Raw genomic sequence first — 14,435 nt, 5'->3', positions numbered from 1 at the left:
TGGAATTGGTGTCATTTTGGTGTGACATTCTTTATCAGATGTTATGGGAATCCTACTTATAGTGAGTTTACTTATAGCAATGCCATTTTTGGCTTTCATGAATGTGAAAAAAAGTGATATTTTATAAACCTTATTTTCCTGTTAGCTAAATATCTTATTCATAAATGTTCTAAATTCAAACCTCTTTTTTTAAGATTCAAACTTGAAATTAAAATGTATTTTGATTCGAACATAAAAGCAATAAGAACAATGACTTTGTTGAAGCACTTCGTTTGGACTGAAAGACTGAATGTCCCTGAATGTTATGTTTTGACGATGACAATTGTTTTTTTGTTTAGTTTTTTTTTCTTTTTCAAGCATTCAATAAAAAAAATAAAAAAAGAGGAAACTCGGTATTTTCCAAAGTAACGATTGTTATTTGGGGTGCATTAATGAAATCTAATGAAAGCATGACGCTTATACTAATGTAAACTCATCAGACTAAATATCTAATCACACTGAATTACTGACTGCTGAAGGTCTAATGAACGTCTAATTGACTTTGTGTTGCTCCTCCTTCGTAACCCTACTTTAAAACTCTTAGAACTGAGTCACGCAGTGATTCCAGCAGACCACTTTAACTCTTTAAACACTTTAAGCATGGACTCTGGTTCCACATCCACGCATGAATCCAGCAGCAGTAAGAGGAAAGTGATCGCGGTGGTGGGAGGAGGTTTGGTGAGAATCTCTTCATCTTTATGACTTCATTACACATCTTACAATTATCTCAATCGACATCTATTGTCTCTCTGTCAGTGCAGTAATTAGATGTTTAAATATGTGAGTAAATGACAGAAAAGTTTATTAGTAGTAGGCCTATATCTAACTCAGTTGTTATGTTTTATTGTTAGAGAATGTTTTCTATAAAAGACAAATGGGCAATTATTTAATAATTCAGCCGTTGTTAATCACAGTAATTCAGAGAGTAATTCTAGATCTTACATCAGAAGAATGTTAATTATTGACTAAGTAGATCTGAAACTCTGTAAATGTTCCATGCATCCTGAATGATGAATCAAATAAGATCCAGACTTTATTGAATTTTAGTCTATGAATTCTACAGTTATTTATATGATAGTGTACTCAAGAATTATTTAACATAAATACACATGTCCATGACATGAAATGCCTTTTCTGTTACACACAGTTAATGAAAGCTCAGAATATAACATCTTATTATGGGTGTGTTTATGTTTTTAAATGTCTTTATGAGTTTATAGTTGCATAAACCAACTTTAAGGTAAATGTTTCCTCCTTTAATGGTTTGATCTTCTGATCTCATGCTCAAGGGAGTGACTTAAAAATGATTGATGATGATAAAAATAATAATAACAATACTGCACTTGGCATGAAGCATAAGAATATTGTCTGTAAATAATATATTAGACCAGTGCAAAACCCTGGCCTGAGAAAGTTCATTGGTACCCTTTTATATAGCTATTTTAAGTAAAATGATTAAAGTAAAATCATCCAAAAGTCTTCAGCTCTACATTATCTTTTTAATTCCCCTTTCCTTAATATACTTTGTAGTTGAGTACAAGTTTATAAGGAAAAATTAGGTCATTGCAAGCTTTTCAGATGCTCTAAGACCCTATGTTTTAACACCCTTATACAAAACTGTACTGTGACTGAATCATAGTAACATTATGGAAAATGATTGCCATTTTCATAGCCTACCATGATATAGTAGTATTTACATTGAACTCCAATATATTTCAGTGTACAAAATGGTACTAACATGGTACATATCCAAAAACATGGAATCATTTTGTCATAAGTAATCTATTTCTTATTCTAACCCTGCAGGTTGGATCACTGAACGCCTGTTTTCTTGCCAAACGAGGATTCGACGTTGCAGTCTATGAATCTCGAGAAGGTGAAAACATGAGCTATCTGTCACTAGCATTAATCAAGACTTTATTTTAAGGCTGTCATTCTGCATCTCAGTTATATCGCTCAACTTTTTGTTATTGCAAAATTACTAAGCTCAGTTATTTCATAACTGACAATTATAGACCACCACATTCTCATAATGTACAGATATAGGGTCTCAAATGTCTTCCTAACTTCAAATGCATTCCTAACCTCTTCATTTAAACTTTTATTCTGTTAGATATTCGGCAGGCAAAAGATGTGAAGGGTCGAAGCATCAACTTGGCCCTGTCACATAGAGGGCGCCAGGCCTTGAAACATGTGGGAATGGAGGATAAGGTGGGTTTAGTCCTTTCCCTGTGATTCTTGCGGGAGTTAAGTGGTTGTAGGGTGCATGTATTCTGATTTTACATACACTAGTGTCTTCATAAAAGAGCTGTTTATAGTTGTTAAAGCCATCATATTCAGCATTTTCTTAGGCACTTTAATTAATAATGCATAGCACAGTGTTTTGATTTAGTAAGTAGCCATTAGCAGATGCTTTGATTATGCAGCGGCTTACAGTATAGTACACTTAAGAGACATTCCCCCTGGAGCTGGGTTTATTATTTTGCATATTTCTATCACGATTCACGCATTTAGGAGCGCTGTTAGCATGCAGTTGCTTCTTAATAAACAACTTGACAACCAGTACAGTATGTTCTGTAACAGCTCATGAATTCAGTGATGGCTGAGCTAGTCTCAGGCTTTTCCACGGAGGGAAGTGTTGAAAGTACTATGAGGAAGTCTGACCATGTGAAACTAGGTCAAAATCTACTTTCACTCAATACATACACAGTCAAACTTGTCGTTATAGGAAGTGTTGAGTTTTATACTCTTGTGTCTCAGTGATTTGGTTATTTTGATTTTACAGCTATGCCAGATCAGGAATACCGTATGAACTCAACCCCGAGTTAACACGATTTTTCATAACTGACAGAGTGTGACAGGAAGTCTGAAGCTTTAGAGGCATAAGGTGGATGGATGGAGCTGTTGTGAGCTCTTGTATTTAAAATACGTAACATGATTTACCCAAATAGGACATCTGCCTGGATCAACAGCCTTTGTTTGTCCTGCAACAACATTCCCATCAACCCAGATCATTGCCAAATTAGATTTTAGGGTTAAGTTTAGTGCTTCGGTAAGGGGCTTCAACTAAATTTTTGACAATTTTTCATTGCTCTCTGGCTTTAGTTCCAAGTATTGTGCTTCAGTGACTTGTACAAGATATACAGTTATATGCATATCATTTTTATTTTATCTTTTATTCAGCAAAGATGTATTGAATAAATTAGAAGTGACAGTAAAGACCTTCACAAAAGTTCTATTTCAAATAAATGCGGTTTATGCTGAAATGGTTCTTGAGCAGCAAATCAGCTTATTAGAATGATTTCTGAAGGATCATGTGACACTGAAGACTGGAGGAATGATGCTGAAAATTCCGCTTTGTATCACAGGAATAAATTACATTGAATTAATATATTACAATAGAATAATCAAATAATGTTTCACAGTATTGCTGTTTCTACTGTATTTTTGATCAAATAAATGCAGCCTTAGTGAGTGTAAGAGAACATTACTGACCACAAACTTTTGAACGGTAGTGTATTACATCAATGAAACTGTATAGTATGTGCATTATTATTATTATTATTTTATTTTATTTTATTTTATTTTTTTTTTTTTTGTTTTTTGTAGGTAGTCTCTAAAGGCATTCCAATGCATGCCCGTATGATCCATAATCTGAATGGAAAATGCTCTCCGATACCCTACGGCAGGAAGGGACAGGTAACTATTTTCAGATTTGCAAATTCATATTCACACATGATAATTTTAAATTGCTATCCTCTAGATCCTTACCTCAGCAATTTAGAAATGCTCAGTCACACGACAGGTTGCAGTAAGGTTATTGCACGGTTACAGGGTTCTTAACCCACTAGTTGAGAACATTTACATCAGACATGCATTCATGCTTTGAGGCCGTTTGCTGATACGTGACCAGTGACCCCAGCAGAGTCAATGCAACCATCTCCCTTCAAACCAGCTTGTTAATCATTACAATCATAATGCACACATAATAGTGGCAGTTAGGATTTCGGCATAGCCATTTTTCTTTCTTTTTATGAGAAATCAGCAAATTTAGTTTCCCGTCACATCTACATAATAATTAGAATTATAAATGTGGAATAAATAAGGCTACAGTAGTTTGACAGGAATCTGAATGTAAATGAACACGGACAGGTTATGAACAATTATTATTAATAAACTAAAGTTATAGGCATATAATTTCTATAATTTTACATATTAATAAATGTGTATTTTAGGGTCTGTGTAGGTCATTAGAATATCATTGAAATTTATGAATATTAAGAACAAAATTGTGAGTGCTATATAATTTGAATTATTTTTCATATTAATAAATTAGTTTTTTGAGCCTGTATATCATCAGAATATTATTGATATTTATGAACAAACTAATTTAAAACTTAAATTTTACATATTAATACTTTTGCATTTTTAGGTCTGTGTAGGTCATCACATTATCATTAAAATTTATGAACAAAAAACTAATTTAAAACAGCGATATAAAATTTGTATAGTTTTACATAATACATTTGAATTTTGGGGTCTGTGTAGGTCATAATATCATTGAAATTTATGAACAAAGTAACTAATTAAAAAAAAGTAGGAGGTATATCATTTAAATAATTTGCATATTAATACATTTGCATATTTTGAGGCTGTATGTCATTTTATTTTTCACTGTTTTACACAACTTTTTTTTTTTTTAAATGTCCAATATTAAATATTGGTCATGAAGCAAAACCAGTTGAGCACCACTGATTAACACAACTAAATATCCTGTTTCACTGAAATATATCGCAGCCTGGAGATGGGTTGTGAGACCGTTTCATGTCCCTAAATATGCTTTGAAAAGAGTTGAGATGAAAAGCTCAGGGTTCTCTGGCCCAGTGTGTGTTCATTTTGTTCGTCATGAGGTTTGTGGGGATTAGAAATCATCAGATGGACTGAAACAGAACTGCTTTTAAACCATTATCTTATGACTACTGCTATGTAATCCCCTCACAAAACAAACTCAATGCGGCAAACAATGTGTGTCAAGGTGCTTTTAAACAGTTGTGACCTCTAAGCTGTAGATTATAGTGCCTTTCAGGTGACTGAACTCCATGGCTGTCATAAATCCATAATTTCAGATTTAATATGTCCCAGATAATCCAGAACATGCATAATAGAGATTAAAATTGTCATTCTCCAGGCTGACTGACTCTATCCTGGATGTTCCCTAAACATGGCTGTTCTTGCTGTTATAGTACATCCTCTCTGTGGACAGAGCTAACCTCAACAAGGAGCTGCTAACAGGTAACAGTTCATTTAACCAACGTCATTTCAAAAATGATTTTGCACTTAATGTGCCACTTTATAAATGACTTCTTGGGTTCTTTTGAAGATAAAACCCTATTTCGCCATTTGCATATCGATCCCAAATGATCTCCAATATTTTTGTTTCGAGTCCTCTCTTCATTTGCCCACTTTTTGGGATCTAATCAATTACTAATGGATAAAATCAAGTCCCTTTTTTGATTATCCAGTTTAAATTTGAAATACAGCTACCATTGAAAAGTTCTGTGAATTTTTAATTTTTAAATATTTTTGGAGAAGTCTCTTATGTTCACCAAGGCCACTTTTATTTGATCTACAGTAAAAACTGTAATATTGTGAAATATTATTATAATTAAAACTAATTGTTTTATATTTGAAAATGTAATTTATTCATGTGACGGCAAAGCTGAAAGCAGTTGTGCTTTATATTTCAGCGTGATACATTTTTTTCCTGGATTCTTTAAGTTCAAAAGAACAGCATTTATTCAAAATGTAATTTTTTTTTTTTTGTCTTTGCTTTCGCTTTTGATCAATTCAGTGTCTCCTTGCTGAATAAAGGCCCTTTCACAAAAAGAACAATAACTATAAAGATAATGATATTAGGGACCGTCCACACCAGCAGGCTGTATTGTCTGTGCACACTCGTCTGCCTCTTAAATTCTCAAGCTCGTTACACCAGGATTGATTCTGATTGGCTGTCAATTTTATTTTTATTTTTTTATCGTTCATCAGCTGAAGAAAAATAGTGATTCCAATGATATCGATTGTCTGTGCCTTTATCCTTGTTGTGGTGTGGACTCTGCTATTCTTTAATATTGAGAACCATTTTTAGAACTATATCTTTATAGTTATCGTGCTTGGTGTGAACGGGCCATAAATGTATTCATTTCCTTTAGAAAAACTTAACTCCCACACTTTTGAATGCCGTTTTTTTTAATGAACATTTCAATGCCATTTCATGATTAAAAGTTAGTAAATTTAAGTAGTGATGAGTTTAGTAACAAGAAACGCATTTCATTGACGTATTAAGTAGCCTATCACAGTACAATAATTATGTGAATTAGGATGCAGTCAAAGTCTTTGTTCATTTAATCCTGTTTGAATCTTATTCCTTTTATTTACTGAATAAATATACAGAATTGGATTTTTTTTTTTTTCTTGCAGCACTGCACTGAACTTTAATCACAAGCTGCAGGACTGGAGTCCAAAATCAGGAACAATGACCTTCATTGGGTAAACGGCAATCACATTCTGTCTTTCTGTCTCCATTTAGTGAATAATACTATGATATTGTTTAAAATACCTTGGGGTGCCATGTAAAATAAGTCACCCAAAAATGAAGATTCTGTCATTATAAACTGGAGTTATTACTGTAAACTAAAACTATAAAATCACAGTTTTGTTACTTGAATTTCTCATTTGTTTAGTTTAACTTTAAGTACTTAATTAAAATGAAATCATCTTAAACTAATGAATAAACTATATAGACATTAAAAATGATGATAATAAAAGAAGTCTACCATAACTCACCTTATTGTCATTCCAAACCCATATTTCTTTTCATTGAGCACAAAGTTTTCATTTTTAGGTGAACTACACTTAAGAAGCTTTTTTTACTGAGATCTGAGATCTTTTTTACTGAGTCACTGAGATCTGGTTTGGCTGCCCGGGAGGGTCATGTGATCACCAGAGTGTGTAAATTTACTTGAGTATGTGGAGATTTAGTTAGATTAGATTTCAGTAGAGAGGCAAATGAGGTTTCGTTTCTGAACAGACCTGATGGCCAGAAGACGGAGATCCAGGCTGATCTGATCGTAGGCTGTGATGGAGCTTTTTCTGCCATCAGGAAGCAGTACCTACGGCAAAGTCGTTTCAATTACAGCCAGACGTACATTCCTCACGGGTACATGGAGCTCACCATGCCTCCTAAAGACGGCAATGTAAGGGTCACAGCAATGTTATCTGGCAGTCTTCATTACATATCTGCCCTCATTTTGTCTGCTCACATCTTGTTCTCTCTGTGTCCTCTAAGTTTGCAATGGAGCCCAATTACTTGCACATTTGGCCCAGGAACACTTTCATGATGATTGCCCTGCCCAACTTGGTAAGGTAATAATTTTCTTTGCCTTTAACTAATATATTGTTGTTGTTTTTTTTTAATCAAATATATATTTATTTTACGGTTTATTAACTTTTTTTGTAATCCTCTATTATATAGTGTTTATGAGTAGTAGTAGATTATCCATTCATTAGTGTTTTGTTATTGTTATTTAAAAATAAGGAACATTTTATGTATTAAATTTATTTTATGCTTAGCCATTCATTCGTTTATTATTATTAAAGGATATTTTATTTTTTGTGATAAGCTATTAGTTATTTATTATTATTATTATTATTCATTATTTGTTGGGGCTCAACCATTAATTAGTTTGTTGTTTGTTATTACAATTAGGGGCTGGTATTATGTATGTGGTTTTCAAGCCCAACCTTTGGCATACAAATGCAAAAATTCTCAGTTTTTGCACTAGTATTTCCCAAATGTCCAAATTTGGCCTCCAAAAGTGTTTTGAAAGTGCGTTATATTGTGGTTTTCCTTGCAGAAAATCATGTTCCTTTTGATTTTCGTTTCTTAAGGATAGGACGTTCACATGCACACTCTTCATGCCCTTTGAAGAATTCGAGAAGATCCGCTCCGGTGACGAGGTCATCCGTTTCTTCCAGAAATACTTTCCTGACTCTATACCTCTGATAGGAGTGTGAGTATATCTTGTTCTCTCGCTCTCTTCCAGTCTCTTATCAGTATTTCTGCTTCATGCTTCTCTCAGGCCTGAAGTACATCTTAGTGAGGTGTGAAATTGCAGTCTAACAGACGCACAGCCCATGCGGGCGGGTTTTTAATATGAATGGTGCAGGTGATGAGGAGATACAGTACTGGTCTGGGATGATGGGGTGAGGACAGTGAGTCGTTTCAAACCTCACAGAACTGTAAATGAGTTTCATACAGCTCATTGTGAGGTTCAGCATTCGAGAATTGACTGAAGATGTTCTCATTTTGCGCAAGATTTAAATTTGGTTGTAAAAATGATTCGATGGTCAACCTGCACATATGAGGACAGAAATATGTGATTTTAGTCACATGATCCTTCAGAACTCATTCTAATATGCTGATTTTCTGCTCAAGAACCATTTCCTATGAACAATGTTGAAAACAGTTGTGCTGCTTATATTTGTAACATTATAAATGCCTTTATTTGTGATGAAATGAATGAATCTTTGCTGAATTTAATTTCTTTCAATTATGACTGGAGTAGGAATGGTAGAGTATAATATATTATTTCTTTTTATTTCATTTAATATTAATAAATATTATTTCATATTTTCATTTTATTTATATATATATATATATATATATATATATATATATATATATATATATATATATATATATATATATATATATATATATATATATATATATATATATATATATATATATATATTTTTTTTTTTTAAATAATTTAATACTAGATGTATTCAATTATTCATATCAACAAAATATTTCACCCAGAAAAATCCAATCCAAAGTAAATGGTGACCAATACTCAACTTTTGTGTTCCACAATGAAAAAAGTCAAACAAATCTGAAACAACATATAAACACATTGAGGATCAGTTGAAACATTTAAGATTGATCTTAATACAGCATGTTCAGTTGCAGGATTTTAGATAATGAGTTACTAGTCAGTGTAATTGTTCAGATTGTTGTTCTAAAATGTAGGTTTTTATTCAAATTAGCAGGAGGTTTTGAATAAGATTGTCCTACATTAAATGTCATAATTAACATAATTAAGCAGTGAGTCATTGTGCCACAGACAGATGTGACCGTGCTATATGTGCATGTGTTATCGACTGAGTGTATTTATGCGTGTGTGTTTTCACAGTGAGGCTCTCAAACAGGATTTCTTCCTGCTGCCGGCTCAGGCCATGGTCTCGGTGAAGTGCTCCCCGTACCATATGTTTGATAAGTGTGTTCTTATGGGAGATGCGGCCCACGCTGTGGTTCCTTTCTATGGTCAAGGCATGAATGCAGTAAGTGGGGGTGGTGAGGATATTCATTATGTCTCCAGCTGTAATTGCTCCCAATGATGTAAACATAACCTGAACACCGGATGAAATGTGATTAACAGTATACAGAAATATTCCAATAGTTCTGGAGCATATACACATCACTGTACTGAATAAAGGCTTGACCAGAACATGGACCAGTGATACTTTAGTATTTTAGTTTGCATTCGTTTTTATTGCTATTTTAAATTATTCAAAATCATTGTCTGTAATTAAAATATGTCTGAAATTATGTACGTGACCCTCGACAACAAAACCAATCATAAGTGTAAATGTTTTGAAACTGAGATTTATACTGAATAAATAAGCTTTCCATTGATGTATGGTTTGTTAGTTGCATCTCAGCCAAATATTGTCCGATCCTATTTGAAAATCTGGAATCTGAGGGTGCAAAAAAATCTAAATATTGAGAATCGCCTTTTTAAAGTTGTCCAAATTATGTTCTTAGCCATGCATATTACTAATCAAAAATGAAGTTTTGATATATTTACAGTAGGAAATTTACAAAATATCTTCATGGAACATGATCTTTATTGATATCCTAATGATTTTTGGCATAAAGGAAAAATTGATAATTTTGACCCATGCGCTGTATTGTTGACTGTTGCTACAAATATACCCCAGCGACTTAAGACTGGTTTTGTGGTCTAGGGTCAAATGTGTATATATGAAGTGTTCATTTGCAAAAACGCTTGTGTTTTTTCTTTGTGCATTCCAATTAATCTCAATCAAACTGCAGTTGGGTTATTTTGATTAGGTAAAAAATACAGCTAACTAACACAATAGAACATGATAACAATAAAAAATGATTTTTGAAAAAAAAAAAAAAAAAATGGAGTCATCTGCTTTTGCAAATAAACTTCATATACTTTATAGTTAACTATTATAACCCTGATATGGATCTTACTTAAAAAATTGAGTGCTTGTAAATGTGGTCATTAATGGTCTTGCAGATTGAAATGTTCAGCACAAGTGGAAGAACATTAATAACCAATAAGTGTCGTCTGTTTTTTTTTTTTTTTTTTTTTTTTTTTTGATTCACAGGGCTTTGAGGATTGTTTAGTATTTGATGAGATTATGGACCAGCTCAATGAAAACCTTGGTAAGACAGAAACACAAATTCAAGTTCACAGTATTTCTGAGATGAAATAAATTTATTAATTAAATTCTAATAAAAAAAGTTAATTCAAAACAAATAATTATATACATTAATATAAATCTTATTTATATAATAAACACAATAAAATTTATCATGTTCAATCAATCATGTACTTGTTGGAACATTTCTTCCCAGAGTAACATCAGTAATTAGCAGCACTGTTTAATGAGATCTAAGAGATGCCAAATATTTGTTCACAAATTAAATGAATAATTTTATAATGTGATTTGCCTGCAGCTGCTGTGCTTGAAGAATACACCAGAGTCCGTGTACCTGACGATCATGCCATAGCTGACCTGGCCATGTACAACTATGTAGAGGTAGGCCATCAACTCAATGTCTGCTGTAATACTGTATCTGAACACTAGGTGCTGTCACATGACTTCCATTTCATTCACTTGACAATAGTTGTTTGACTTGAAGCGGCGCTGCACATACCGATCGGTGCACGATATCAAAGTACCGCAAGAACGATTAGAGAGCAGATGGCTTTTGTTTCTTTGAATGGTAACCGGAATGTATCAATTATAAAGATGAATCCTGATGGATGGATGATAATACATTGAAAGACAAATGAATAGAGGATATAATATTCCTGTAGCGCCTCTTAGAGATAGCAACATCAATATCATGGGTTTTTCTGTTCATTAAGTAGTGTGTATGTGTGTATGTATGTATGTATGTGTGTTTTATATATATATATATACGCACGCATTGCTGAACAAACACTCACTGACACAGGAGCAGTAATGAGTCTGACCTGCTGATCGCATGTGACATACAGGCCACAGTGACACAGGTCAACCTCATTACTGATGGCTGGGTGAAGATACAGACACACACATTTGTTTTCAAGAGGTTTAGGCCAGACCGAGAGCTAGAGCGTTAAATGCTGCTGTTTGGCTCATGATGTGATCTGTGTCGCAGATGAGAGCACACGTCAATTCCAGATATTTCCTCTTCCGAAAATACCTGGACCATTTCCTTCACTTCATCATGCCAAAAACAATCGCCCCACTTTACACAATGGTAAGAGCCTTTCGGTGTTTATCATGTTTTTTGTTGGTGGTTAGTTCACTAATTCGTATGCCGGATTACTTTGCTCTTAGGTCACATTCACCAGAACACGGTACCATGAAGCGGTGAAACGCTGGCATTGGCAAAATAAGGTGAAGACAAATGCTGTGTGTGGCTGACAAACGACCAGTGTCAGTGTAAATTCAGGAACTGTGTGAGGCTTAAGTGTTTTAAAACGGCTTTTCCATTCTGAGCTATCAACAAAACATTATACGGGTATATAGATTTATTTTTTTATTTTTTTTGTATCTTTATGGTCAAAAAAACAAACATTTGAACTGTAATGTAGCCTATAATAATAAAAACCGAATGGTTTGTTTTTTTTTTTTTTTTTAACTACACTGTTTAATGTATTTTCATATAATCATAGTGCTTTTCATTTAATAATAAATGTGACCCTGGACCACAAAAACAGTCATAAGGGTCCATTTTTCAAAATTGAGATTTATACATAATCTGAAAGCTGAATAAATAAGTTTCCCATTGATGTATGGGATGTGATGTTATGATAGGACAATATTTGGCCAAGATGCAACTATTTGAAAATCTGGAATCTGAGGGTGCAAAACAATTTTGACCCATACAATGTATTTTTGGCTATTGCTACAAATATACCCCAGCGACAGAAGACTGGATTTGTGGTCCAGGGTCACAAATGTCCAAACTGAATGGAAATTGTCCTTCACAGCAGATGTCTTTATTAGACTACATGGCTCACTTAAAAGTAGGATTTAAAGTTCTTTAACTTTTTCATAGAATTGTAAAATAATGAATCATCTTGCTGGTCTTTTGCAGGTGATCACTCATGGTCTGTGGTTGTGTGGAGCTGTATCTGCTGCAGGCGGGATGTATGTCTTGATCAGATACTCTCACAAACTCCCCAGCATCTCTGCAGAGCACCTGTGGACCTGTATACTTGCCTTAAAGCGCGTCTAATCGAATGCACAGGAAACCCTGTCAGAGGAAGAACTCCCAAAAGATCTTTCTGTACTGGACCAGAATTGAAATCTTGTTCAATACACGTTAAGCTCTGCATTTTGTGTTAAGTTGTTGATTTCCACAGAAAATAATTGAGTAGTTTGTCAATGTAGTGCACTTAAAACGGGGGTACAGTGGGCCAGCTTTCCAGATGGTTTAAAGCAGAAATGTAGCTGGTAAGATTGTTAAAGCACTTATTTTCTCATCAATAGATGCTTTAATGCAAAGTGAGTTACATTGCATTCAAAGTCTAGATTTTATCAGCTCAAGCATTTCCTGGGAAGCACCGTGTTCTACTTGAGCGACAGGAATGCTGATTTTCAAGAATTACTCTGTAAAAACGTTGAGTTGTATTTTTTTGAAGTGGGAATGCTTCTCTTAAACACTTATACATTTTAATGTTTAGTTCCTGGTTCTGTGTACTTCCATTTTAAATGGAGATTATTCTACATGTTCTGTGATTATCAACTGTCTTGCATTCCTTTAACATTGAATCCAGAACATTCCTTTTAATAAGTCACCATGACCTTGCAATTGTTGTAATGGGTGTATAATTCTGTTTAAGGTTTAATCAGGTTTGCTTTTACTTTATAAATCACGTAGATTACATCTGTTTGGCTGTTGTGACCTCTAAGCACATAGATATCATTTCTTTAATTATATTAAAGTCAAGCTGATCACTGTCTGTTCTTTTAGATTCAAAATGAGTTTAATGTAACTGAATAAAATATTTTGTTCACTGAATGCTTGAACTCTTCTGCTTTGTGGGTCTGTCTATGTATACACTTTTAGTGCAACAAAATACTCTAGTTTTTAGGGTGGGAGAAATGTTAAGTCCTCCTGATGGTCTTTCACTGTCATGTAAAATCTCACATTAACTCTCGTTCACAAATCCTCCGCAAGGCATAATCCACGAATCAGATAACAGATGCTCTCTGCCCACTCAAACAGGCAGTCGGTCATTCAATTGCCATTTTTTTTTTTTGTATTACAAACCTTTCATAAAATTATAAATGCAAACTATTTCTTTAAAACCACCACTTGTTTTGATGCAACGACTGCTTTTCATCTTATGCTTTTAGTCATTATTTTTATATTTAAGCTTTACATGGTCATAAACTGGGAATTGTAATTTTTATTTTCAGACATGACAAATTAAATCGGGTGCGGTCACGTTTACCGTTTTCGGTGAATTTTCACAGACGTTATCCAGTAAGTTATTTTAATCCAAGCAATCAATGTAGCGTGAGGGTGAAATATTTTCACTCAGATTCCACAAATGTGTTTAAGTTGGTGGCAGTCAGAACAGAAACAAAGCCAACAGAAAATACTGATCTTAAATGTAGCCTATTTAAATACAAAATAGCCTACATCAGATTTTTAAAACAATATTTTGTATTTCAAATAGGCCTACGCAGGCTATTTTAAATACATGTATAGGCCTATCTGAAATACTGCCCATCACTGTAGGCTAATATCAGATATCACAATAATTTCTCAAATAGGCCTATTAATTGTAAAATAGGTTATGGCTACTGATAAATTTAACATTCACTTCAATGAGATGACTGGATGCTTTCAACTGATTTGTACCGTCACCAACTGAACTGCAGTGGTCAAACTATTTAGTGAATATAACTAGATCATAATGCTGCATAAAGCTGATTATTAATGCACAATGTTTCCTTCTAACATGCATTTTGAGGTGCAACTCATATTAATGTAGTTATATTAAGTCGGTTGA

The 14,435-nt window shown here is 33.7% G+C and overlaps 2 protein-coding genes across 2 annotated transcripts in view; one reads left to right on the top strand and one right to left on the bottom strand.

Moving 5' to 3' along the window:
- LOC306883822 (uncharacterized protein) overlaps nucleotides 1–14,435 on the bottom strand; it is a gene marked incomplete at its 3' end in the record, with an annotated part of 468,688 nt that overhangs the window by 225,608 nt on the left and 228,645 nt on the right. The gene's annotated exons all lie outside the window — the stretch shown is intronic.
- On the top strand, nucleotides 640–13,441 carry LOC306884213 (kynurenine 3-monooxygenase-like; the record flags this gene model as incomplete). The annotated part of the gene is made up of 15 exons (XM_079439932.1): nucleotides 640–717; nucleotides 1,846–1,915; nucleotides 2,153–2,250; nucleotides 3,649–3,738; nucleotides 5,283–5,341; nucleotides 6,517–6,585; nucleotides 7,127–7,292; nucleotides 7,385–7,456; nucleotides 7,987–8,108; nucleotides 9,294–9,441; nucleotides 10,522–10,579; nucleotides 10,874–10,956; nucleotides 11,564–11,665; nucleotides 11,746–11,805; nucleotides 12,509–13,441. 15 exons carry the CDS (start codon nucleotides 640–642, stop codon nucleotides 12,647–12,649), a joined length of 1,416 nt encoding a protein of 471 aa, XP_079296058.1. The 3' UTR covers nucleotides 12,650–13,441.

This window comes from Barbus barbus (assembly GCF_936440315.1).
Source record: "Barbus barbus genome assembly, chromosome: 18".
NCBI lineage: Eukaryota > Metazoa > Chordata > Actinopteri > Cypriniformes > Cyprinidae > Barbus > Barbus barbus.
Note: the sequence above shows the minus strand (reverse complement) of the source record. Positions and strands in the feature narration are given on the sequence as shown.